This window comes from Solanum dulcamara, chromosome 8, assembly GCF_947179165.1.
Source record: "Solanum dulcamara chromosome 8, daSolDulc1.2, whole genome shotgun sequence".
Lineage (NCBI taxonomy): Eukaryota > Viridiplantae > Streptophyta > Magnoliopsida > Solanales > Solanaceae > Solanum > Solanum dulcamara.
Genome location: NC_077244.1, coordinates 59296534 through 59324533, shown reverse-complemented (window position 1 = coordinate 59324533; position 28000 = coordinate 59296534). Strand labels below are relative to the sequence as shown.

Genomic DNA, 28000 nt, shown 5'->3' with positions numbered 1-28000 from the left:
TCTCTCTCACACACACACTGACTCTGTTTATTGTTTATTCACAGAGAGAAGAAGAATGTCTCTGCTCTAAATTATGGTTTTGGATCACTATATTGTGATACCTGCGCCAAGTTTTTCTTCTTTACTAGTTCTGCATTTATTTTTCTGTGAAATTTGGAGGAATAGATGATTGTAGAGGCGGCGTTGGAGTTTCTCTTGCCGTCGTGGTGGGAGGTGCAAGTCGCCATCGCCGCCGCGTCCTTCGTCATACTCTCTTGCTGGTTCTTCAACCTCGGCGGAGATGAGATAGTTGATTATCGCGCTCGGGTTGACCGTTCTGGTGCTGTCAGTAGTGACGTCATTGATCCAGCATGTACGACTAGTGTAAGTATAGTCTACTATATATACGCGCACACATACATACATACATAGTATTTTCCTTTTTCACTATTTCAAAATTATGTATCTCCCTGTATTACTATCCTGTTGTAAATACAAATTGAGTTTAGTTCAAGTGAGCATTAGAAAATGTAATTTGTGAAGAAATTGTATTCGAATTATGGAGGGAACTTGAGAGCTTGGAATTTGAAGTTGAGATCACTGGTCAAGCGTTCTCGATAAAGGAGTGATTATATTTACATAGATTTTGATATAAAAAAAATCAATCAGTTGTTGAGTTGTATCTATATAATCATATGTGCTTAGCTGATTTTGCATAGTCTAATTTTCATCTGTCCGATGTCGAAATGCCATACAAAAGACTAATTAATCCTGATTTATAACTAAAGCTTTGGAGAATATAATATTTCTCGCAGTTTTCTTTTTATACTTAGCTTAATATTGAAAAGCATCCATAGTGTGTAGATGTAGTTCTTGGGAAGGAGAAAATGCATGATTATGTGCATTTTGAATATTTGAGTTAGACTGGGTTCAGAACTTGTAGTAAAGGGTAAACAATATGATGTTGTACATGTTCCTGACTATTCTTCAGAAGATATATAGGCCACACTACTTTTATCTTTGGTTACTCATTTTATTCTAGTCTAATCCCCAAAACTAAAAAATAACTGGTTGGGGGTTACTAAGAGTATTCTTGCCAAGTCAAAACAAATAATTCAACTTGAGCAGATAGATTAATTAATGCTCTATGGAGAGAGTTTATTAAAAAAAAAATAACAAGGATCATGCAACTGTTAACCATGTATTCAATAAAGTAAAACAACAATACTTTTAAGATGAAAAAGAAAGACAGTATCTGAGTCCACAGAATTCACTGTATGTCCTTAAGGAATTAAATTTCCTCACTGTACCAAAGGTTATGGATTCTTTCCTCCCAGGATAAAACTGATAAACCGTTAAAAAAATAGTGGTACCTCAAAATTCGATAATTCCAGCGAATTCAAAAGTCAACAACAAAATCACACAAAGAAACAACTTTGTTTGTAAGAAAATATATGTAGAAGAGGGAGAAAATTCGATGTCGAAAACTGAGAGGAAGCCTCTCTATTTATAGCTATCAATGGGTGTGAACTTACCTGTTCAGAACAGTCTCATCTGTTCAGAACCGGCATGGTGTCTTTTGGGAAAAGAAATATCTGTTCGAAAGGAATAGGTCCTTTCTGAATCCGCGAATTTCAAATTAATTTCGTTCCGCGAATTAATTAGTTAATTCCGTTAATTAATTTTGCAATTTAATTAATTCAAATTAATTTTATGAATTAATTAATTGATAAATAATTTAGCAGATTAATAATTAACATTAAGAAAAAAGGAAATTAATTAATGAGATCAATAAATAAATTTTGTGTAAAAAATTATCAATCAATCACATAATTTGCCAAAGCGAAAGCCGAAACTCAGCCGAGCGAGTGACTACGACGACGAGACAAGGGGCACCCTCTACTTAACCCTTTAAGAGCTAAAAGAAGTGTGTTTAAATATAAGGACAAAACTTTTTTTTCTTATTCCAATGAGGGAGAAATGACTTTTCATTTTTCCTTCACTTGGTTCCCCCACATTTTCCAATTCTTATTTCCCATTCACACCTCATTTAAACCTAAAAATCCCCCACATGAATGGGGAATGACTATTGTTTAAAACATATGCAAGAAAAATTGTGTGATTCGTAAGTAAGGATTAATTGCATTTTGATAAGTAGGTTTTTCTTTGAATTTTCCATAGTGAACATATATCGGATATACTTGGTCAATCAATAGATTTGATATCTTTGAATCGTCGAGCTTTGGTGTATACCTAGACAACATAAGCAAGCCACACAATTAGCCCTTTAACTGTTTTTGGTTCTCATTATTTTGTTCGTTTCAGCCATGGACACTTCATGGTTCATAAGTGCGTAGAAAACTGGCCTTACCGGATTCTCCTTGAAATGGCTTACACTTCACACTTACATAGGTGATTTCTAAATGTGTTATTCCGTAGATACACCATTTGATATACCCTATATGAAACTTAGATATCATTAAAAGGTACTAATGCCTTATCCTTGTTACTGAAAATTGTCACATTATGAGAATGGATCATAAAAATTATTTTGACAATATTGAACCGTTATCAATGACTTTGTTTGATTTCCTTGAACCTAGATCTTGGGATCTCCAGTCTTTTAGGTAGAGTTACCGCCACGATGATTTGTCCTCGGCCATAGTCCCATTCCCTTTGATGATCTCTCAACTCCCTCTCTAGTTAGGGCTTTTGGAAGTGGATCTGACACATTATCCTTTGACTTTACGTAGTCAATTGTGGTAATTCCACTAGAAAGTAGTTGTCTAACGGTATTGTATCTTCGTCGTATGTGACGATACTTACCGTTATACATGATGCTCCCAGCTCTTCCTATTGCAGCTTGACTATCACAATGTATGGATATACGAGCCATTAGTTTGGGCCAAAATGGAATATCTTCTAAAAATATTTGGAGCCATTCAACTTCTTTATCGGAACTCAGAATCTATTGTAGAGCGAGCTATACATGTTTGTTTGGATGATTTCCAAGATACTGCTCCACCTATGGTGAAAACGTATCTACTTGTGGACTTAGTTTCAGTTGACCCAGTAATCCAATTTGCATCAGCATATCCTTCAACAACTGCTGGATACCTGTTGTAATGCAAAGCAAAGTTTTTGAGTGTGTTCTAAATATTTCAAAACTCGTTTCATTGCCATCCAATGATTTTGATTAGGATTACTTGTGTATCGACTCAATTTACTTATAGCACAAGCTATGTTTGGTCGTGTACAGTTCATGATGTACATCAAACTTCCTAACACTCTAGCATAATCCAATTGAGACTGATTTGTTATCCCTCCTATATTAAGGTTAGCACACCAGAAACAATAAATATGAAAATAAAAAATAGTATCCGAGTCCACAGAATTTATTGTGTGTCCTTAAGGAATTTAATCCCCTCACTGTACCCGTGGTTAAGGATTATTTCCTCCCAAGATAAAACGGATAAACTATTAAAGAAGTAGCGGTACCTCAAATTTCAATAATTTCAGCGAACTCAAAAGCCAGCAACAAAATCACATAAAGACTCAACTTTGTTTGTAAGAAAATATATGCAGAAGAGGGAGAATTCAATGTTTTAAAAATGAGAGAAAAATCTTCTATTTATAGACAACAAAGGGTAGTGTGAACAGGTGCTTATTCTGGCTTATTGGAAAAGTCACAATCCTTCACAAAAGTCACAACCTTTCACAAAAGTCGCAACTCTTCAAAAAAGTCACAACTTTTGTTGAAAAGTCACAACCTTTTGGAAAGGTCACAACCTTTCATTTCCTATTCACACCTTTAAAACCCAACAATCCCCCACATGAATAGGGAATGGCTATTGTTAAAACATATGCATGAAAAACTGTGTGATTTGTAAGTAAGAATTAATTGCATCTGGATAAGTAGGTTTCCCTTTGAACTTTTCGTAGTGAACATATATCGGATATACTCGGTCAATCGGTAGATTTGATATCTTTGAACCGTCGAGCTTTGGTGTATACCTAGACAACATAAGTCACACAATCAACCCTTTAACTGTCTTTGGTTCTCATTGTTTTGTTCGTTTCAGCCATGAACATTTCTTGGTTCATAAGTGCGTAGAGAACTGGCCTTACTGGATTCTCCTTGAAGCGGCTTACACTTCACACTTACATAAGTGATATCTAAATGTGTTATCCCATAGAAACACCATTTGATATGCCCTGTATCAAACTTAGATATCATTAAAAGGTCCTAATGCCTTATCTTTGTTACTGAACATTGTCGCATCATGAGAATGGATCATAAAAATTATTTTGACAATATTGAACTGTCATCAATGACTTTGTTTGATCTCCTTGAACCTAGATCATGGGATCTCCAGTCTTCTAGGTAGAGTTACCGCCATGATAATTTGTCCTCGGCCATAGTCCCATTCTCTTTGATGATCGCTCAACTCCTTTTCTAGCTAGGCCTTTTGTAAGTGGATTCGAGATATTATCTTTTGACTTTATATAGTCAATTGTGATAATTCCACTAGAGAGTAGTTGCCTAACGGTATTATGTCTTCGTCGTATGTGACGAGACTTACTGTTGTACATAACGCTCCCAGCTCTTCCTATTACAGCTTGACTATCACAATGTATGCATATAGGAGCCATTGGTTTGGGCCAAAATGGAATTTATTCTAAGAAATTTCGAAGCCATTCTGCTTCTTCACCAGTCTTGTCTAAGGCTATAAACTCAGACTCCATTGTAGAGCGAGCTATACATGTTTGTTTTGAGGATTTTCAAGATACCGCTCCTCCACCAATGGTGAAAACGTATCCACTTGTAGATTTAGTTTCAGTTGACCCAGTAATCCAATTTGCATCACTATATCCTTCAACAATTGCTGGACACTTATTGTAATGTAAAGCAAAGTTTTGAGTATGTTCTAAATACCCCAAAACTCGTTTCATTGCCATCCAATGATTTTGGTTGGGATTATTCGTGTATCGACTCAATTTACTTATAGCACAAGCTATGTCTGGCCGTGTACAGTTCACACTCTTGCATAATCCAACTGAGCTTGACTTTCACCTTTATTTTTAGTAAGATCAAGGTTCACATCAATGGGTGTTTTTACACTTTTGAAGTTTAAGTACTTGTATTTTTCAAGTACCTTTTGGATATAATGAGTTTGAGACAATGCTAGACCTTGAGGAGTTTTGTGAATTTTAATTCCCAATATCAAATCGGCAACTCCTAGATCTTTCATATCAAATTTACTAGAAAGCATACGCTTATTAGTATTTATGTTTGCAATGTCATTACTCATTATTAGCATATTATCCACATATAAACAAACAATGACAACTTTGTTTGGAGTGTCTTTAATATAAACACATTTATCACACTCATTAATCTTAAATCCATTTGTCAACGTGGTTTGGTCAAATTTCGCGTGCCATTGTTTGAGTGCTTGTTTTAGTCTATAAAGTGACTTAACAAGTTTGCAAACTTTATTTTCTTTACCAGGAACCACAAAGCTCTCGGGTTGTTCCATGTAAAGTTCTTCCTCCAATTCTCCGTTTAAGAAAGCTGTTTTTACATCCATTTGATGAATTTCAAGGCCATATACTGCAGCTAGTGCAATTAACATCCGAATGGATGTAATCCTTGTTACAGGTGAGTATGTATCAAAATAATCAAGGCCTTCTTTCTGTCTAAATCCTTTGACGACAAGTCTTGCCTTATATTTGTCAATAGTTCCATCAACTTTCATTTTTCTTTTGAAAATCCATTTTGAACCCAAAGGTTTGTTTTCTGGAGGAAGATCAACCAATTCCCAAGTATGGTTGCTCAAGATTGAATCAATCTCACTATTGACAACCTCTTTCCGAAAAGATGAGTCCGCATCGGACATATCTTTTTTGAATGTTTGAGGCTCATTTTCAAGAAGAAATGTTACAAAATCAGATCCAAATGAAGTAGATGTCCTTTGATGATTACTTCGCCTTGGATTTTCTTTATTAGGTACATTCTCCTTTGGTTCTTCTCGAGGTCGTTTAAGACTGTTCACTAGATACTTCAAATCTAGTTTTATACGGATAGATATGTTCAAAAAAATTCAGCATTATTTGATTCTATTACCGTATTCTCATGAATATCCTGATGTTCGGACTTGTGAACCAAAAATCGACATGCTTTACTATTTGTAGCATATCCAATGAAAATACAGTCCATAGTCTTAGGTCCTATTGTGACTCTTAGGTTTAGGAACTTGGACTTTGGCTAGACACCCCCACACTTTGAAATATTTCAAGTTTGGTTTTCTTCCTTTTCATTTCTCATATGGAATAGACTGTGTTTTGCTGTGGGGAACTCTATTGAGTATTCGATTTGCTGTAAGGATGGCTTTCCCCCACAAGTTTTGTGGTAAACCTGAACTTATAAGTAATGCATTCATCATTTCCTTTAAAGTTCGATTCTTCCTTTCTGCAATTCCATTTGATTGAGGTGAGTAATGGGCAGTAGTTTGATGGATGATTCCATTTTCCAAACATATTTCTGCAAAAGGAGATTCATACTCTCCACCTCTATCACTTCTTATCATTTTTATCTTTTTATTCAACTGATTTTCAACTTCAATTTTGTATTGTCTAAATGTTTCTATTGCTTCATCCTTACTATTTAATAAATAGACAAAACAATATCTAGTGCAATCGTCAATAAAAGTTATAAAATACTTTTTCCCACCACGAGTTGGTGTTGACTTCATATCACAAATGTCGATGTGAATCAATTCTAAGGGACTGGAATTCCTTTCAACAGATTTATAAGGATGCTTAGCATACTTAGATTCAACACATACTTGACATTTTGATTTATTGCACTCAAAGTTAGGCAATACATTTAAGTTAATCAGTTTTTGCAAGGTTTTATGATTGGCATGTCCTAAACGTGAATGTCATAAACTATTTGACTCAAGTAAGTAAGAAGAAGCTTGAACTTTATTATTATCAACAACAATTACATTTAGTTTGAAAAGACCCTCAGTGAGGTAGCCTTTTCCTAAATACATTTCATTCTTACTGACAACTACTTTGTCTGAAACTAGAACACGCTTGAATCCATTTTTGATAAGAAGACACCGGCAGAAACCATGTTCTTTCTCATTTCTGGAATATGACAAACTTTGTTTAGCGTCACCACCTTGCCAGATGCCATTTTTAGGAATACTCTACCATATCCTTCAACCTTAGCCGTTGCAGAATTTCCCATATAGATAGTCGCATCAGGTGCGGCAGGGGAATAAGTAGCGAAGGCTTCTCAGACCGCACAAACATGCGACGTAGCTCCTAAATCAAGCCACCATTCTTTGGGATTTCCTACCAGGTTGCATTTAGTCATCATTGCACATAAGTTTTCAACATCCCCATTTGTATCAACCATATTGGTTTGATCTTTCTTCTTTTCCTTCTTGGGAGCACGACATTCCACAGCCTTATGTCCAGTTTTTCCACAGTTGTGGTAGTCTCCTTTAAACTTCTTTTTGCTAGGATAGTTCTTTGGTCCAAAAGATTTTTTCCTCTTTTTTGATTTATTTCGACCATCCTCAACAATATTTGCTCCCATAATTGTTGAGTTTCCTCTAGCCTTCTTTTTGGCAGCCTTGTTGTCTTCCTCGATCCTAAGACGAACAATCAAATCTTCAAGAGTCATCTCCTTTCGCTTGTGCTTCAAATAATTTTTGAAGTTTTTCCATAAAGGAGGTAGTTTTTCAATAAACGCTGCTACTTGAAATGTCCCATTTATGACCATACCTTCAATGGATAATTTAAAATCACTACTATATTCAATAATTTTATCAATATAACTATTGAATTTGATCATACCTTCTGTCAGGAGATCATAAATAATGACTTGTAATTCTTGGACTTGAGACATCACAGTCTTGCTATCAACCATCTTATAGTCCAAAAATTTTGCAGCCACAAACTTCTTTAAGCCTGCATCTTCAGTTTTGTATTTCTTCTCAAGAGCATACCGGAGTTCTTTAGAGGTTTTACAAATACTGAAGGCGTTATACAAGCCATCTTCCAATCCATTGAGTATGTAGTTTTTGCAAAGGAAATCAAAATGTGTCCATGCCTTAGTCACAATAAACTTTTCGTTGTCAGGAGTTCCTTCTTCTAACACAGGAACATCTTCATTTATAAATCGTTGTAGACTGAGTGTAGTCGGATAGAAGAACATCTTCTGCTGCCAACGTTTGAAGTCAATACCAGTAAACTTTTTAGGCTTTTCTGCAGTAGCCATTGCTGTAGAAACTGGTGCTCTACTGGTTGAAGGCATGTGTTTGCTTCAAAACTTGATACATTTATATCACCCATTCTGTTTGTCAAAACAAAAGTAATGTTAAACAACAGAATAACCAAATAGGGATTTTTGTTCAACTCGATGAGGTTTTTATATTCTTCAAACCAAAAAGAAAAACAAAAACTCAATTAACTTGATGAAGATTTTATTTCTTCGAACCAAGTTAATCACTGGAGTAGAAAGTCTTTCGATTTTAGTCTCCAGCCCTCCAAACAGAATATAAGATGAAGCAAAAATATACAACTTATTTCTAGTTTAACGATGGAGTTTTTATGTTCTTCCAATCGTAAACCAAATGAATCTTGAACACTGATGAAGTTTTTATACTCTTCAAATCAGTATTAGATTCAAACAGAGTAGAAAATCATAAAAGTCCCTAATTGTTTCAATCTAATTGAAACCAAACAACAAGAACAAGAATTCTTAGTGGATAAAAAGCTTTCTAGGAAAAAAATATAAAACTATTGCCATTTTAAGCCCATTCTTGACACCAATAAAAAAAATATTGAACCACCATCAATATTATTATTATTATTTTTTCTTTCTGAAATATGAGCAGTCACGAAGTACCTTTGTAAATTCTCATTCTTAGCAACAAAGTGCACTTGGTCCAAATTTCTTAAATACTAATTTCAATCCTTTGAAAGATACCAGTGACATTTGAAAAGCCACAAAAAAAAATTACTAGTAAAATTAAATGACACAATTAGAAAAGTTTCCAGTGGCTTCACCACATAACTTTTCCACATTAACCATTTTTTGTTGTCATTAAGATGCAATTTTCATAATGAGAGATTATCAATGTTGATATTTAATAAATTCCTTAAGATTGTTATCCCTTCTATATTAAGGTTAGCACACCAGAAACAATAAATATGAAAATAAAAAGTAGTATCCGAGTCCACAGAATTCACTGTGTGTTCTTAAGGAATTTAATCCCCTCACTGTACCCGAGGTTAAGGATTATTTCCTCCCAAAATAAAACGGATAAACTATTAAAGAAGTAGCGGTACCTCAAACTTCAATAATTTCAGCGAACTCAAAAGCCAACAACAAAATCACATAAAGACTCAACTTTGTTTGTAAGAAAATATATGCAGAAGAGGGAGAATTCAATGTTTTAAAAATGAGAGAAAAATCTTCTATTTATAGACAACAAAGGGTAGTGTGAACAGGTGCTTATTGTGGCTTATCGGAAAAGTCACAATCCTTCACAAAAGTCGCAACTCTTCAAAAAAGTCACAACTTTTGTTGAAAAGTCACAACCTTTTGGAAAGGTCACAACCTTTCATTTCCTATTCACACCTTTAAAACCCAACATGATTTTCACCTTTATTCTTTGCAAGATCAAGGTTCACATTAATTGATGTTTTTGCACTTTTAAAGTTTAAGTATCAAGTTCCTTTTGGATATAATGAGATTGAGACAATGCTAACCTTGAGGAGTTTTGTGAATCTTAATTCCTAATATCAAATCGGCAATTCCTAGATCTTTCATATCTAACTTACTAGCAAGCATACATTTAGTAACATTTATGTTAGCAATGTCGTTACTCATTATTAGCATATCATCCACATATAAACAAACAATGACAAGTTTGTTTGGAGTGTCTTTAATGTAAACACATTTATCACACTCATTAATCTTAAATCCATTTGTCAACATGGTTTGGTTCATAAGTCTGTTTGGACTTTGGCTAGACACCCCACACTTTGAAATATTTCAAGTTGGATTTTCCTCCTTTCCATTTCTCATATGGAATAGACTGTGTTTTGCTATGGGGCACTCTATTGAGTATTCGATTTGCTATAAAGATGGCTTCCACCTACAAGTTTTGTAGTAAATTTGAACTTATAAGTAAGACATTGTGTTTTGCTATGGGGCACTCTATTGAGTATTCGATTTGCTATAAAGATGGCTTCCCCCTACAAGTTTTGTAGTAAATTTGAACTTATAAGTAAGACATTCATCATTTCCTTTAAAGTTTGGTTTTTCCTTTCTGCAATTCCATTAGATTGAGGTGAGTAAGGGGCGGCAGTTTGATGGATGATTCTATTTCCCAAACATATTTCTGCAAAAGAAGATTCATACTCTCCACCTCTATCACTTCTTATCATTTTTATCCAACTAATTTTCAACTTTATTTTTGTATTGCCTAAATGTTTCTATTGCTTCATCCTTACTATTCAATAAATAGACATAACAATATCTAGTGCAATCGTCAATAAAAGTTATAAGATACTTTTTTCCACCACGAGTTGGTGTTGACTTCATATTACAAATGTCAGTGTGAATCAATTCTAAGGGACTGAAATTCCTTTCAATAGATTTACAAGGATGCTTAACATACTTAGATTCAACATACACTTGACATTTTGATTTATTGCACTCAAAATTTGGCAATACGTTTAAGTTGATCAGTTTTCGCAAGGTTTTATAATTGACATGTCATAAGCGTGAATGTCATAAATTATTTGACTCAAGTAATTAAGAAGAAGCTTGAACTTTATTATTATCAGCAACCATTACATTCAGTTTGAAAAGGCCCTCACTGAGGTAGCCTTTTCCTAAATTCATTTCATTTTTACTAATTACAACTTTGTCAGAAACAAGAACGCACTTAAATCCATTCTTGATTAGAAGACCAGCAGAAACCAAGTTCTTCCTCATTTCTGGAACATGGCAAATATTGTTCAAAGTCACCACCTTGCCAGAGGTCATCTTTAGAAATACTTTTCCATAGCCTTCAACCTTTGCTGTTGTAGAATTTTCCATGTAAATAGTCTAATCGGGTGTAGCACGGGCATAAGTTAGAAAGGCTTCTCGAACAGCACAAACATGTGAGGTGGCGCCAGAATCAAGCCACCACTCCTTGGGATTTCCTACTAGGTTGCATTCAGTCAACATAGCACACAAGTTTTCAACGTCCTTATTTGTGTCAACCATGTTGGCTTGACCTTTCTTCTTTTCCATTTTGGGAGCACGACATTTCACAGCCTTATGTCCAGTTATTCCACAGTTGTGGCAGTCTCTTTTGAACTTCTTTTTACTAGGATAGTTCTTCGGTGTAGACGTTTTCTTCCTTTTTTTGATTTAGTTGTACCAGCCTCAACAATATTTGCCCCCATAATTGTTGAGTTTTCTTTAGCCTTCTTCTTGGCCGCCTTATTGTCTTCCTCGATCTTTAGACGAACAATCAAGTCTTTGAGAGTCATCTCCTTTCGCTTGTGCTTTAAATAATTTTTGAAGTCTTTCCATAAAGGAGGCAGTTTCTCAATCAATGTTGCTAATTGAAATGTCTCTTTTATGATCATATCTACGATGGATAATTAAAGTCAATAACACATTCAACAATTTTAACAATAAAACCATTGAATTTGATCATACCTTATGCCAGGAGATCATAAATAATGACTTGTAGTTCTTGGACTTGAGACATGACAGTTTTGCTATCAACCATCTTAAAGTCCAAAAATTTTGCAGCTACAAACTTCTTTAAGCCTGCATCTTCAGTTTTGTATTTTTCTCAAGAGCATACCAGAGTTCTTTAGAAGTTTTACAAAACTGAAGACGTTATATAAGTCATTTTCCAATCCATTGAGCATGTAGTTCTTGCAAAGGAAATTAGAGTGTTTCCATGCCTCAGTCACGATAAACTTTTCATTTTCAGGAGTTCCTTCCTCTAACACAAGAACATCTTCATGGATAAAACGTTGTAGACTGAGGGTAGTCAGATAGAAAAACATCTTCTTCCGCCACCGTTTGAAGTCAATACCAGTGAACTTTCTTGATTTTTCTGCAGTAGTCATTGTTGTAGCAACTGGTGTTCGACTTGACGAAGTAGTGTTCACAATAGAAGCATTTTGTTGTTCTGTGAGTCATTTTTTCTGTCACAAATAGACAGACGATTTAGTATTTAGAATACTAACAATAAAGACTAAATCTTTATACAATAGTTTCTAGTTAACGATGAAGTTTTTATATTTCTTCAAATCGTCAACCGAATGAACTTTGAATCCTAATAAAGTTTTTATGACTTCAAATCAGTATCAAATTCAGACGGAGTAGAAAACCAAAAGATTTTAATCTCCAGAAACCAAAAGAAAACATATTAACCTTTTATCAATCAATCACATCATTTGCAGAAGCCGAGCGAGCGACGACGACAGCGAGAGGGGGCACCCTCTAATTAACCTTTTAAGAGGAGCTAAAGGAACTGTGTCCTAATATAAGGACAAAACTTTTCATTTCTTCTACCAATGAGGGAGAAATGACTATGACTTTTATTTTTCCGTCACTTGGTTTCCCCAAATTTCCCAATTCTTATTTTCTGTTCACACCTCACTTAAACCCAACAACAACTAATTCTTGGATACTAATTATTAGGTATAATATTGTACCATTAATCCACCATCATTAGCAGAAATTTCTCCCTTGATTGAGAATTTTAACTTATGCTTTGTTTTCATCATGTAATTTGCCACTTCTTTGACATGCAGTTGTGCACTTATTTTGTAGATGGGCCAGTTAGAAGGAGATCCTCAAACTACTTTTGCCTATGTAATCAAGGTATGTTTGTATTTCACGTTCATGCACTTATAATTCTTATATCTAGATTTGGTGTTGTACGATATTATTGATACTTGAAGTGTTTATTGCACTAAAATTCATGTGATGGCCTATATCTGCAACTCGTAGTTGACTGCTACTTTTTCTTATATTTCAGGTTGAATTGTTAGCTGCTAAAAATCTTACTGCTGCTAATTTGAATGGGACTTCAGATCCATATGCAATCATCAGTTGTGGCTCACAAAAGAGATTTAGGTGATTATGTCTATTTTTGTTATCCTATTATCTTGGGTTAGAGGTATAAATAGATTATCTTGTCTAGGTGTAGTTATGCATACCGTTTTCTGTTATTGTTGTTTTATAACCAACTTTCATCATCAAATACCACATTTTTCATAATGTTGTCGAGAGGATATATATCTCTATACTCTTACGTATAATAGATGATAAAACATTACTGTGTTGATCTGTTCCATTACGATTGATATTCAAATTTACTTGGACATGCATGCCTCTTTTATTTTGGTCAATATGGAGAGAAATTTGAGAACCTTTTTTGTTCATCTTAGTCTCTTTCCTTTTATTGGAAGTGCATGCTAGTTCTAGCCTTCCACCAGATATGATTGTGTTTTAGGTACTTGTGATCCTTGAATTTTTTTCAATTTATTCTTATGAGAATAAACAATAATATGTTTAACTATGATGATTCTCACAACAGTGTCCAAATTAGATGAACTCCTTTTGATATAATATAAAGGAGAAAACAAAAGCTTTTAATATTTAAATAGTTGGTTAGTCTTAATTTTGAGATGGTCTTCTGCTCCATTAGACGTATTTTGATAGTTGAAAGTCAAGGTCAACTGTGAGATAACCTTCTGTTTTGGTGGATTATTGTCAACAATGTGTGCGACGAGGCTTGGGGAGTTTCATAAAGTTGTGAAACAATATGTTCAGATGACATTTTCAAAAATAAAATAAAATATGTTCAGATGCTTATCACTCTGGTATTATACACAAGTTATATTCTTCTTAGTGTTGCAGTTCAATGGTTCCTGGTTCAAGAAATCCTATGTGGGGGGAGGAGTTCAACTTCTCTGTTGATGAGCTTCCAGTAGAGGTAGCTGTCCAGAAAATCTTTTGACATAAAGCACAAACTTAGTGCAATGTGTGTTTTTTAATCCTCTTTGATGTATTTGTCGTTTGATTACTTTAACAATTAATATAACATTGGTTTCGTGAATTTATTTTCTCTCGTAATAATTCATTTACTTGATTTTATGACAGATTAATGTGACGATATATGATTGGGATATAATTTGGAAAAGTGCTGTTCTTGGTTCAGTGATGGTACCTGTCGAAAATGAAGGTCAAACTGGTGCGGAATGGCATACCTTGGACAGTTCATCAGGACAGGTATTATTGATTACTTAAACCTCTTTGCTTTCAGTAAATGCAACATTTTTATTTTGGTTGTTTTAGAGGTTGGCTTTTACAGAATTATGTCCGTTATCCTTTTTTTTCCAGGTTTATCTTCATATTAAAACATCAAAACTCAATGTCAAATCTTCAAGGTGCTCCTTTGCTCCCCTTGTTGATAGTGCCTTAAGTTATTTCTTATTTGAATTTTGTCCATTGTTTATGGGATTAGTGTCAGTTATTAGAATACATAATAAGCTATTCGTCCTCTCATAGGGTTCCTTCTTTTTGGTACACGGTGGCAATGTCTGCATGTACATACTCTTACAACGAATTGGTTTGGGTAGCTACATGCAATTAGGAATTTTATGATAGTATTTCCTATTAAGAATGTGTATCATGGTGGCGATGAAGAACAAAACAGTTAGATTAATTTCTTATTCCCTTCCCCCACCCCCGCTAAAATGTTGCTTCTTATGTGAGCTATTATAAAGCATGTTGTAGCTCGAGTCTATAGTGCAATCGTGAAACATGAGTTTGTGCATAGAATAAAATGTACCATGACCAGCTCCTTTATAAGTAATTTTAATTGTTTGGGGAACTTGGATCCATTCTGGATAGCTTATGCCTGGTTAGCAATTAGCATTCTACAATATCTTCAGTAACACAGTTCTAGAATATAGGAATTTAGGAGAGAGTACTTCCTCACCTGTACATCTCGTTCTTTAATAGTTTGAAAGGATATGTATGTGATAATACAGAAGTGATAGATGTTTAGTAGTTCATGCTTATAACAGGTAGGTAGGAAGAAAAATAGGGAAGAAGTAACAAGGTAATGAAACACTTCTTCACTTAGTGAGGAAAGTGGGAAGATAAAGAGTGAGGCATCAGTGCTGATCCTTTAATCACCAGCTGGTAACCATGTGATTATATATATATATATATATTTCATTTGCTATGTTTAGATGACACTTAAAGTTCAGAAAAAAGAAAAAAGTTATAGTAATATCACGAGCATTACTACAGTCTGTGAAGTGTCACATGGGACTTGTTTTAGGATCAGTTTTTGTTTTTATTGTTAGAAGATTCTTGGTCCGTCAGAGAGAAATTTATGTAAATCCTTCGGGTGGATCACTCTGCTCAATGAAAAGATTAATAATCATCTTAACTAGAAGATAATAATCTTATTCCCCCTTTTTCATTGGTTGTTTTAGAGATTTGAATGGCTATGCTAATGCTCGTAGAAGGATCATTTCAAATAAACAAGGACCTACCGTAGTTCATCAGAAACCTGGGCCTCTGCAAACAATATTTGATCTCCCTGCTGACGAGGCAAGAGCTAATTTTTTATTGATAAATTACTCTTGGTTTGGAAGAACACTAGGTTGTAAAGTCTGGACTGTTGTGAGTCGGTTGCTAATCATTGTAATTATTTCAGGTTGTTGAACATAGTTATTCATGTGCTCTCGAAAGGTCATTCTTGTATCATGGCCGTATGTATGTCTCAACATGGCATATCTGCTTCCACTCAAATGTATTTTCAAAGCAAATAAAGGTCAGATCCATCTTTTGATTGTACTTCCCGAGTTTCAACTGTTTGAATCTGCTTTTTATCTAAACTCTTCTAAGTTAAATGCTTATCAATTTGATTTCTCCACTGATGTCTATCATATTTGCCTGATGGTTGACATGTGTTTGTTCTGGGTATTTGCATTCATGCCATCAAGATCCTATTTCAAAATTTTATAATGTCACCTTACCTGTGGATATCTTGAAAATTGGAGCATGGTTTATGGTTTATGGGGGGAGAGATCACCATAAAATGGTTTCCTTTGGAGAAATGTGGGATTGACTAAGGGATTTAATTCTGGATAGAAACTATTTCCTTTTGTTAGATTCTCAAGGTTATGTGGATGTATACCCTATTCCTTCCTGTTCTTAGCATAGAAATAACTGGTAACAACTTTACTTTTTTGATGTTTGGTAATTAGTCTCAATTATGCTGGAATTGGTTAGCTTATTTGACTGGGCTTAGTTCTGCATTTGCAGGTAATTATTCCTTTTGCAGAAATAGATGAGGTACAATATTCTCTTTATTTTCTATCATATTCTATTCTTTCCAAGTTGTCAATGTGCTTGGAATGCTTATTCGGGCCATTTGCGGGAAATCAGCAAGATTACTATTTTTCTTTCAGATTAGGAGGAGCCAGCATGCATTTGTTAATCCTGCTGTTACAGTAATTCTCCGCATGGGTGCTGGCGGCCATGGGGTGCCTCCTTTAGGAAATCCTGATGGCAAGTACTTTAATTAAAACTTTTAACCTTATTTCTTGTTTTATTAGGAACACATCTTTCTCTTGTTTTAAGAGAACTGAGAAGTTGGCTAGCTGTGAGTGAGCTTCTCCTTGATAGGTTTTACGTTTTTATATGTTAGGAGGATATTCTGTGATAGCACCATTGGCACTGCTAGTGTTGTCATGCGAGTCTAGAAGTTCTACCGATGTATTTTATCCATCCCAAAATTTATGTTCTTTCGCCATTGAGACCAAAATAATGTGAACTTCTCAAGAAACTAAAATTACCTCACATTATATAACACAACTTGAGCCAAGGGTCTATTGGAAACAACCTCTCTATCTCCCACGGTAGGGTAAGGTCTGTGTACACACTACCCTCCCTAAACCCTACTTGTGGGATTACATTGAGTATGTTGTTGTTGTTGTGCTATTCAACACAACTTGGAGCCCTTTTTTCCTTGAACTTATAAATATTGTCGATATGAAGGGGAGCCTTGGAGCAACGGTAAAGTTGTCTCCGTGGTCACATGTTCGGTTCGTGGAAGCAGACACGAATGATTGCGTTAGAATAGGCTGTCTGCATGACCCTTCCCCGGACTCTGCTAACGCGTGATGTTTTGTGCGTCGGGCTGCCCTTTAATATTGTTGAAACAAGAAGTTCCGATTTCTTCTACATTAGGACTAAATTTACCTATTGGGGGGATATGTTTCTCCACTACCATGAAACTGCTCTATTACATACTTGTCAACTGAAAACTGGATATCCAATTTCAAGACAAGGGAGGTGACTTATTTTTGCTCATGTTAGATGGATTTGACGTTGATACTCTGGATATATTATGGTCGATATGCTAGTTACCTTTCTTTCTCTGATTTCAGGTAGAGTAAGATATAAATTCGCATCTTTTTGGAATAGGAATCATGCTTTGAGATCATTGCAACGTTCAACGGATAATTATCATTACATGCTAAACGCTGAGAAGAAGGTTATATTATTGATTGTATTTGTGCTTTTAGTTAGTTCTTTTCTGATTGTTATCTGAGACAATAAAAAGTCCTGGTTATCATATATCCGTAGTGAATATTGATACAACCACCAGGAATAAATTGAAGATTTTAACTTGGCTGTCTTAAAAATATTTCTGTAGTCAATAAAAGAGGTATTCTGAATATTGAGATGTATGACATGGTTGAATGTGTTAGCATTCATCACAAGTGGGTTTTCTTTTTGTTGATGAGATATCTTTTTAATTGCACCACTGAGCATAAAGAAAGATGTTTATTATGTTTGTGGAACTTCCTTCTTCTAATTTCTACTTATCAAAAATAGTTGCAACTATCTCATCTAAAAGCTTAAGATGTTAGAGAAAGCACACTTTTATTTTACTAATTATACCTTCTACACTCCCCCTCACAAATATCGAATGTTGAAGCCAAATATCGAGCCATGGAAATTGCGACTAGTGAGCTTATATGGACCAAACAACTATTGAAAGAGCTGAAGTTTTGAGAGACTGCTCGGGTTGAACTTATCTATGATAACCGGGCTACACCCTGTATTGCTTTCAAAATCCATTATTCCATGGGAATACAGAAGCATATAGATATTGATTGTCACTTTGTTAGAGAAAAGATATTCTCAGCCTCTGGATATATTGTCATGAGCTTTATAAAGTCCAATGATCTGTTTGCTAATATAATTACCAAACTCTCATAGGTCCTTGAGTTAGTTATATATGTAACAAGCTCGGCACATATGAAGTATATGCACTAACTTGAGGTGTAGTGTTAGATAGTAGACAAGCTAGTATAGGTTTGTATAATGTCCAACATTGGACGATTGTTAATATTTTCATAGACTAGTTTGTATATAAATAGATATAAATGTGAGACACAATATGCCACACATTCCCATAAACTCTTTTTCCTGGTTATATTTCTCACATGATATCAGAGCCAGGTTCATCCCTGTTATTTCGTGTCTCAATGTTCGGCCCCTATATTATGTGTCCATGCTCTAGTTGTCAGGCCTGGTGTGCGGTCAGTGCTAAGTGTCCCATATTGATGGAGGATTTGGGTTGTTTGTCTTCTTATATGGTTTTGACAATCCTCACCTCATGAGCTAGCTTTTTGGGCTAAGTTAGGCCAATTGTTCATTTCTTCACATTGTATCAGAGCCAGAGTCAGGTCCATCCCTGTTATCGTGTCTCCCAATGTTAGATCCCCATATTATATTGTCTACGCTCGAACTGGAAGGCATAGGTGTGGGGGGGTGTTAAGTGTTTCACATTGGTGGAGGGATGGGGTTCCTGTTTCCTTGTGTGATGTTGAGAAATCCTCACCTTATTATCTAGCTTTGGAGGTTGAGTTAGGCTCAAGGCCCATTTCTTCACTAAGAAGGGTCATGCCAGCTCAATACATGCATTCTAGTCTCTTTCTCTTTTGTTTCCTTTATTTTCCTGCTTTTTGTGTACGGAAGGGACACTGACATGCTTCAGCACTGTTACATTGAAGTGTCTGCTACCAAAAGATACCTCTTGAAAAGAGATATATGGAGATGGTAATCACACTGATCTTCATACGGAGTGCTCTTGCCTTGAGCACAAAAAAATATGGTAGCCATGTCCTGCACACATCTCAACATAGTATCCGAGCAGGCGTCTTGAGTTTCAGTCTCGCCGACACCCATTATCAAAAAACAAATCTAGATGTTTGGCCAATGAAAAACAATCAGGCTCGCACATGAGGGGGGCGTGCTGATGACATAATTAATACAGTAAAAGTGCTCTCTCTAATAACTTATGCTTAAATTTTAGATGAGATAACACACATCTCAACAACCTTATTTATTTGTGTTCCATTGGTGCATAATGAATTCCCAGGGCCTTCTTAAATGTATCTCCATCATGGACTATCATATGTATAAAAGTTATCCTGGACACTATCTTTACCAAGGGGAGCAGAAACATGGGGCTTTTGATGTTGCAAGCAACTGTCTAAAGTATCTATGTTGTGCGTAGGCTTTACCTTTTTTAGTAGCTTTCCATCATATTTTTTTTTCTGTTTAGACAAAATGCCTGTAAACATTTTTCCAATACCATATTATCTGAGCACAATAGCAAAGGCTATAATAAAGTTACCAATTTCAAAAAAAAATAGCAAAGGCTATAAAAATACTGCTTTGTCTAGTAGACATCAGTTTTTGATGATTTACTTCAAGTCTCCTTTAATGGTTTTATGTAATGATATTTACCTGTAAGCTTCTTGAAACAACATTCCAGCTGATTCTTTATTTATCTCGGCATTTTTTGTATTCTCTATTACAGCCGGAACATAAGAAACATGGTCTTTAGTTTAGTTTTATATTGTCTCTAACGTTGTTTTTACATTTAAATTGTATCTACCTTTTAGAGTTTGGCTTTGCATGGTTTCTTTCCTATTTTAAATTTCCTTCCTTTCTCTTTGCAGGAGATGGAACAGTCAGCATTGCGTGCACATAGCAGCTCGGTTAAAGGATGTAAAAAGATGGAAATAAATCAGGAAGAAAGTGTTACCAAAATTCAGAAATATCAACCATTTATTAAAGAAGTCCTCTCTAGTGTATATAATGTAAGTAAGTCCTATCTGCTACATATAATGTATGCAGGATATTTGATCTTACTTTTTTGGACTAGAACTCCTTTCTCCAAGATTTATGACACTCTTGAAATCTGCAAGGATATTTTGACATGCACAGCCGAGCAATTTTTTGACTTGTTATTGGCTGATGGTTCAAACTTCACTAATGAGTACCGTGCAGCAGGGAAAGATTTCAATATCAATGTAAGCCCCACATTCCATTGATCTAACATATGTTTTCGTCTCATGCTTCTTTATGCATTTCTAGTTTGGCTTTAACTTCCGGCTACACTCTTGAGGTTTTTTTCTTATATCTTCTTTTATAGGGGGGCGTCTGGCCATGAAAATTGTGATTATTTGGAAAAAGTAGTTTTGTTTTCAGAGTGAAAAATGATATTTGAAAATTGGGAGTTGTGTTTGGCCATGAATGTAAATTGGAGTTGTTTTTGAATTTTGTGACTAAATTAGAGTGAAAAAGGTGAAAACAGTTTTTTAATGTTTTTCAAATTCTGGAAAATTCCGATATTCAACTTCAAGTTGAATTCCAAATTTTATGGCCAAATTTATTTTTTGTTGTTGAAATTCGGGAAAAAGTATAAAAAATTCATGGCCAAACTCCCCCCATGGTATCCTCCCCTCATTTTCTTGCGGGTGAGCGAAGAGGTTTGGTTCGTACTGGTGTCTCATGTTTTTTTTTTGATGAGTTAAGATGTATCTCACCTAAAATGCACTGGGCCATGGACCTGGTCAAAGGTTTCCAACTTTTTTTTTTTTGAACTTGGTAACTTTGTATTATATCACAAGACAATACATGGGTTGTATTGAAACCTTATATACAAGTGTACTCCGAATTTCACTTCTCTATAATTAGATTGAGTCTAGAACATCAATAATAGAGATAGTGTCATTTGAGTATGATTGATTACACCAAAAAACTAAAAGAAGAATGCAGTTAAGTTTAACTTTCTGCACATTGTTCACTATGTTCTCACAACGTCTTGAATTCCTCTCTTTCCAGATAGCCCACCATATAGCACTAGGAATAATTCTCCATCTATTTCTGTCCTTTGCATGAACCCCTTCTTCCTCCCAGCTCATTAAGGCCTCAGTCACTTTCCTAGGCATGGTCCAGGAAATGCCTTTAATACTGAGAAATATTCTCCATAATTGTTGGGTGTATTGGCAATGTAAAAATAGATGGTCAACTGTCTCAGCTGTTTCACCATATAGGAAACACCCGGAGCACAAGGTTCTCCCCCTTTTCATGACATTGTCCTGTGTAAGGACTGCTTCCTTAGCCACTAACCAGACAAAGCATGAAACTGCTGGTTTGTTTGATCCATCATCTTATAAGCTTTGTTGACTTTGAAAATTCCCCTATCATCTCCTGTCCACCACAGAACATCCTCACCTGTCTGCACTCCATTGAAAGTGTCCACTGTGTTGAAAAATTCAGCCACTCTCATGATCTCCCAGTCATTCAGATGTCTCCTGAAATTGAAATTTCAACCCTGTGGGGACCATAGCTCTGCTATGGTGCTTTGTTGGAACAAAACCATGTTGTAAATGTCTGGGAAAAGTATTTCCATGTTCCCTTTCTCATGCCAGTTATCCTTCCAAAATTTGGTCTTCCTTCCATCCATAACTGTAATTTTTGAGTTGCTTTTAACTTTCATTCCACAGATTCGTGATTGATCTCCAGAGACTTACCCCATAAGGAGTGTTCACTTCTTTAGTTGTCCAGTTGTCCTCTTCCTCATATTTGGCTCCAATCACCTTCCTCCATAGCAACTGATTATTGTTTGTGTACTTCCATAACCACTTCATGCTTAGGGCCTTGCTTTGAAGTTGTAGATTCTATATCCCCATCCCTCCATTCTTCTTATCAGTCCTCACTTCCTTCCATTTACCAAGTGAAAAGGGGAAAAGGTCAAAAACTGGTTATTCCAATTATCAGGTTACACCTCCTGTTGTGCAGTTTCTTCGTGGTATCTCTCTACAATTGAAAATCAAGATTAAGCAGAAAGAAGTGAACGTGATCAAGTTCAATATCTTGTAAATGATGGCAAGTGTTAACTGTGAATGTGCATAAAGTGTAATACAGTGCGGATATTGAAGAGGTTAAAAAGGGCAAGGTGATGGTTTGAAAATTGAAGGTATTCTGAAGGAAGAGGATCAAGGTTTTTTTGGGGGTACTGAATTTTGGAGGTTGGCAAAGAAAAAGAAAAATCTCAAGGAAATACTCTTAGGTTACTTGGGCATCGCACCACAAAGTTAAACTGAATCTCACAATCCCAGAAAAGCTTACTTGGTGGCTAGGGGCTCTCCATCAATAGGTCAATCAACATCAATATGTAGCAGGCCAAACCCAACTTGATAGATCGAAATGCGGAAATAGAAAAGAAACCCTAAAATCTAAGAACAAGCAAGCAAAGATAGAAGTTAGACACAAGATGGAGAATAATTGGCAACTATAGCTATATTAAAGCTAAAACCTCCGATTAATTGAAATCCAAAAAGCACCTAAACTATAGAGACATCTCAAGAGGAATGATCCTCAAGCAAGCAAATCAAACATTTAATAGCAACAAAGGCCTTAGCCTCAAACTCTCTCAAGAGTTACACACAATTCATGAGAAATTCATCATATATCAAAATAGTCTAACTCTAAAGGAGCTATTCTCCATTATTTATAGCCTAAACTAGCTGTTACATAAATACCCTTATGAAACAAGGGTCTTCTTAAGCATGAGAGCTTGTGTTTGAAGAATAGCCTCTTTGCACACATAGTCCTTTTCTTCTTTTTTTCTTGTACTTCTACTTTAGCATGTTCTCGAGCCTAAAGGCTTCATTCCAAACTCCCTCCAAGCCCCCAACATGGTGACTTGATGAGACGCTTTTGAACTCCTTAGCTTGCCTTGGCAAGCATGTATCACAACTGTCAAGGTATTGTCTTCTCTTGCCCAACTTTTGGACACTCAGGGTTTTGTCCTCTTAAGCCTTAACCCAAAAGCCGTCTCAACAGTGGAATCCTGAACTCTCCCTTATCTAACCCCTAACTTTCTCCTCCTATTCTGATGTGGGATTAGCCTAAGGCGAGCTTCACTGCAAACTCCCTTTTTGAATTCAACTGCCAACCGTTCATGGCTGTGAAGCTTGCCTTAGGCTTAGGCAACTCAAAATGGGAGGTGGAAGTAATTGCCCATATAAAGATGAGTTTAGGATTCAACTACCGAGCTGCCTTTTGGGATAAAGTCCAATGGAACAAAACTTTGAGGTCCCAAAGGTTGGGCCAGAGCTAACAACACCATGGAAATATGCTTGAACAGTTACATGTTGTATCAAAGCCAATACCCCCCCCCCCCCTCCCTCACCTCACACACACAGAGTATGATGGTTGGGAATACCTTCGTAAGACACTGAATCCCCATGGGATGAGTGTAATAGCCCATGGATCGCTGGGCAGTTGAACTAAAGAAGGGGGTTCCCTATGAAGCTTGTCTTAGGCAATTTTAACATTAGAATAGGAGGGAAAGTTAGGGGCCATATGGGCCATATGAGGGCGAGTTCAGGATTCAACTATCGAGGTGCATTTTGAAACTCCAATGGAACAAATCCTTGAGGCCACAAAGGTTGGGCAAGAGCAAACAATACCTTGGTAATTAGGCTTGGACCATTACACGTGGTATCAAAGCTGGTATCTTTCCTAGTATGATGGTATGACAAATCTCAGCTAAGATGCTGAGTCCCTAAGAGGGTTAGTGTAATAGGAACTAGAAAAGGGTCGTTATGAAGCTTGTTGTAGACAAATCTCACATCGGAATGAGAGTGGAAAGTTAGGGCTCACATAAGAGTGAATTCAGGACTTCAACTATTGTGCCATCTTTTGGATTAAAACCCAAAATGACAAAACCGTGAGGCGCCAACTCTAATGGTTGGTTTAGAGCTGACAATACCTCGGTAGTTAGGTCTGGACCTTTAAACAGTAGTGGAGGAAGAAGAGTAGAAATACCCTTTTTTCAGTTAGAATTAATAGCTTAATAATACAGCTAGCGGTCTTTTTACCTAACTTTCTTCAAGCCCGACCAGTGTGCTCCTCATTTGCACCACCTTTGAATTAGCTTTGTCAGTATTTTTCAACTGAACACTGATGTCTTTCATCATGAAAGTTAGTATAAGAGATAAAGGAATTTCATAATACAAAAAGAAAGTAAGTGACTTCAAGATTACGAAACTTACTGTAGAGAATTTTCATTATCTTGGCAAGACATGTTAAACTCTGTTTCATTAAATTGTTCTGCAATGCAGTTTATGAAAATTTGGATAATCTTTTGACTGTAGATATTATTTTGGTTCATTTACTTCTGCTTGAATGGAGTTGAGGAAGGCTTTTTTGTTATGCTACTAATACTTGCTCTGTTGTTTTGCCCAAGCCTGGCTGAGAAAGAGTTACGGGGCGTAAAAGAGCTAAAGTAGCTCCTAATAATACTGATATTATTCCTATAACCGAGATCAAATACTCTATTTTGTATTTGTAGCATTTTGGCGACTAAATTTTAATCATCCAACTCGAGCAAGAATAAAAAGAACCAAACGAATCCATATATGGAGATATAGAACAGCATATAAGTTATCATGCTTGCATATTTAGTCACGTTTTCATGTTCCAATTGAACACTGTCCATTTTTGATTATTCTCAAAGGATAAGATTATTCTCTTTACCAAACATAAGTAGATACCTGAATACCAAGTATAGCTCATAACAATCTATCTTCCGGGGCATACGAAGATTCTTTCACGACCTGGGGTGTTAATTTACCTACTAAAATAGCACCCGTTTCGACCCAAGATCCGAGCATCACAATTCCTTTTTTGGAATTGTAATATCAACCATATTACACAGAAGAAATCAATCAATATTATGCCTTGAAGAGGACTCGAACCTCCACGCTCTTTAGCAAGAGATTTTGAGTCTCGCGTGTCTACCATTTCACCACCATCCCTCTCGTAAAAGTATTTGAACAATATTTTCGGTAATATTAGTAGATGCTATTCGAACCACCCTTTTTTGATCCATATCAGCATTTACACGTTTGGCTTTTCTTGAACGAAGTTGATGATCCATTGATGCACGATCTTGAAATTCACCCATTTGTTGGTCCAATTCGGTGATTAATTTATGTGATCACCATTGAGCTTACATAGAGAAACATAGTGAGGATTATTATAGTTGACCTCAACTTGTTTGGGATTGATGGGTAGTTGTTTTATTTAGTTCTGCTAAGAGCTAGAGTAACATGAAGAGCTAAATTATGCTAGCTCCATTATGCCTTTCACATCTCAATAGAAATTTCTTTACTTAGTTGCTTTAGCTCAAGTTAAATATTGAATGTCTTTTATTTTCTTAGATGGGTCAATGGAATTCTGCTGATGAATATGATGGTCAAGTCAGAGAAATTACATTCAGAACAAAATGTAACAGCCCTATGTGCCCTCCAGATACAGCAGTGACGGAGTATCAGCATGCTGTTTTATCTCCGGACAAGAGAACTCTTGTAATTCTCATATTCCACCTTCAATGTTATATGTTACTGGTCACGAGAGTATGCTTTGACACTTTTTAACCTTTGCCGTAGGTATTTGAGACTGTGCAACAGGCCCATGATGTTCCGTTTGGGTCATGCTTTGAGGTATAGTGCCTTTGGGGGTCAGGCCACGTTCTTTTCATAGTACAATTCTATGCAAATTTTTATACACGTCTTACCTCCTAGAGATCTCCTTATTCATCTTAATCCCTGATTAGATTTGCTATTCAATCAGGTTCACTGTAGGTGGTCTTTAGAAACAACTTCTGAATCATCCTGCAGTTTGGACATAAAAGCTGGTAAGTATCTTCTGTTCTGGTTTCTTGTTCTGCTGGATGTGTACAAGCCACTATCCATTCCTCATCTTTGCATGTCAAAGTTAATCTACTGGCCCCAGTCTCTTCTCCCATTTGATGGGTTAACCAATTATGTGAATTTTTCACATTCTGTAGTTGCATCAAAATTCCAAAAGCATTTTTTTGTGTGTGGTGGGAGGGGGAAGGGAGGAATCTCTTTTGTAATCCTTGATGAAAGATTCTTGCAGTGAAAGGAGACCAAGATGTGGTATCCAAATGTTCAAGTAGTGATATATCTATCACCAGGACTACCATTTTAGTAGTTGACTGACTACCACTTAAATGCATCTTTAGACTATCTTTTAACCAATTATTTTGCTCATCGTCTATCATACTTCTGGGAAAATGATCTGCCCGTTAACCTAAATGCTACACTCTCACTAGACTCTGAAGGAGTATTGATACCCACAATTGGAATCAAATCAGATCGGAATCTATTTGCCTGGTGCAATGTTGAGCTCAGGGCTTATGAGTGCTTTCACAATGAAAGAAAACTCCACATATGGGAAAAGACAGATGTCGTCCTTCCCCGAGTTCATATTCTCGCTCGAAAACTTGAAAATATCATATTTATTTTTTCCTTTGGACAGCTACCAACTGAATCTCCACTGCTCGCCAGTTGACACATTCATCTTTTTTTAAACTCTATTTTTCTGTTGAGTTGGTAGCATGATATAGTCAGTCCAGTGCATAATTTGGAGCTGCCCATGGAACATCGAATTTCCTTGACAAAAGTTTCTCTATTTGAATGATTATGATGATTTTTATTTTTTTAAGAAAAAAAAAATTGGGGTAGGGAAGGGGAAATGGGAAAGGGGATTACAAGGTGGGGGAATTGAACTCTCACCAACAAGGTGAAAGTTCAGGTAGCCAACCAACTAAGCTACTAAGATTCCCCAATTATAAAGAAGATTAGAATGTTCAAAATTAAATACTTGCACATTCTTAATAGTGGAATGTGATGTGAAGATAAACTACCTTTTGCAATTTCAACAGGTGTTCATTTCAAGAAGTGGTGCATTATGCAGTCTAAAATAAAGACAGGAGCTATTAACGAGGTACTATTATTTTGCGTTAGTAAGTTATTTTGTTCATTCTTATTTTCTGAGACGCTAATTACGGTGGACTATTTTTCTCGTTTACTCTCTTCAATCACCTATGCAGTACAAGAAAGAGCTGGCAACAATGTTGGAAGTGGCACGTTCATTTGTTAAACCAAGAGTATCAGTCAGTGAAATAGAAAATGTCATCTACAGATCACAATCCTTGTATGATCATTGCACCCTATCTCCACCAAGGAGATCCAGTTGTAATTCTTGATGATGCAATCTTTTAGCTTAATGGAAGACTATTTTTCTGGTATCTGAAGATCTTCTTTTTCAAAATTGCTCTCTTCAATGAATATGCAGCGACAAGCCGCTTTCATTTTTTAAAATCTAATGGTAGGGCTTTAATGAGTAGGTGGTTCATATCATTCTATGATACCCAAAATAAGAAGTAGGAGGACAGGCAGAGCAAGAGCTCTTAAAGTCTATTGGGGGCGCTTCTTCATCCATCCATCCATTTACAAAGCTCGAGTATGGAAGAGGAAAAGAAGAATATTTCTTTCTCCTGTTTATCTTATCAGTAGTAGCCGTTGTTTCCTATGTCAGATATTATGGAGTAAATTATCTTAAGGCTCCCAAATTGTTTAGACAGCAGAGGGAGTAAATTATTCATCTTCCAAAGATGGTATCCTGGGGAATTACTGTTTCTCCTATATTTTTTGTGATATGGAATAAATAATCTATCTATAACAATCATTATGTTTCAATTCAAATGAG

At 35.9% G+C, this 28000-nt stretch overlaps 1 protein-coding gene across 2 annotated transcripts; it reads left to right on the top strand.

The window, feature by feature from the left end:
- Positions 1-2: 2 nt before the first annotated feature.
- On the top strand, positions 3-27996 carry LOC129900557 (BAG-associated GRAM protein 1-like). 2 transcript variants are annotated; one of them, XM_055975556.1, is made up of 19 exons: positions 3-363; positions 12854-12904; positions 13062-13159; positions 13946-14021; positions 14189-14317; positions 14429-14475; positions 15535-15652; positions 15759-15875; positions 16370-16399; positions 16516-16615; positions 17497-17603; positions 20086-20226; positions 20335-20439; positions 25645-25791; positions 25873-25926; positions 26057-26120; positions 27174-27235; positions 27342-27536; positions 27639-27996. In XM_055975556.1, exons 1-18 carry the CDS (start codon positions 166-168, stop codon positions 27495-27497), a joined length of 1800 nt encoding a protein of 599 aa, XP_055831531.1. In that variant the 5' UTR covers positions 3-165; the 3' UTR covers positions 27498-27536; positions 27639-27996. The 2 variants fall into 2 exon arrangements, with proteins under 2 accessions (XP_055831531.1, XP_055831532.1); XM_055975557.1 differs by having other exon boundaries at positions 237-363; positions 12835-12904.
- The last annotated feature ends 4 nt before the right edge of the window (positions 27997-28000 follow it).

Bases quoted from the DNA above. Each gene is read 5' to 3' on its own strand.
- LOC129900557 (XM_055975556.1), top strand. From the start codon at position 166: ATGATTGTAGAGGCGGCGTTGGAGTTTCTCTTGCCGTCGTGGTGGGAG. The intron at 14,476-15,534 runs GTGCTCCTTTGC...TGGTTGTTTTAG, and splicing joins CTCAATGTCAAATCTTCAAG to AGATTTGAATGGCTATGCTA. The intron at 20,227-20,334 runs GTAAGTAAGTCC...GAAATCTGCAAG, and splicing joins TCCTCTCTAGTGTATATAAT to GATATTTTGACATGCACAGC.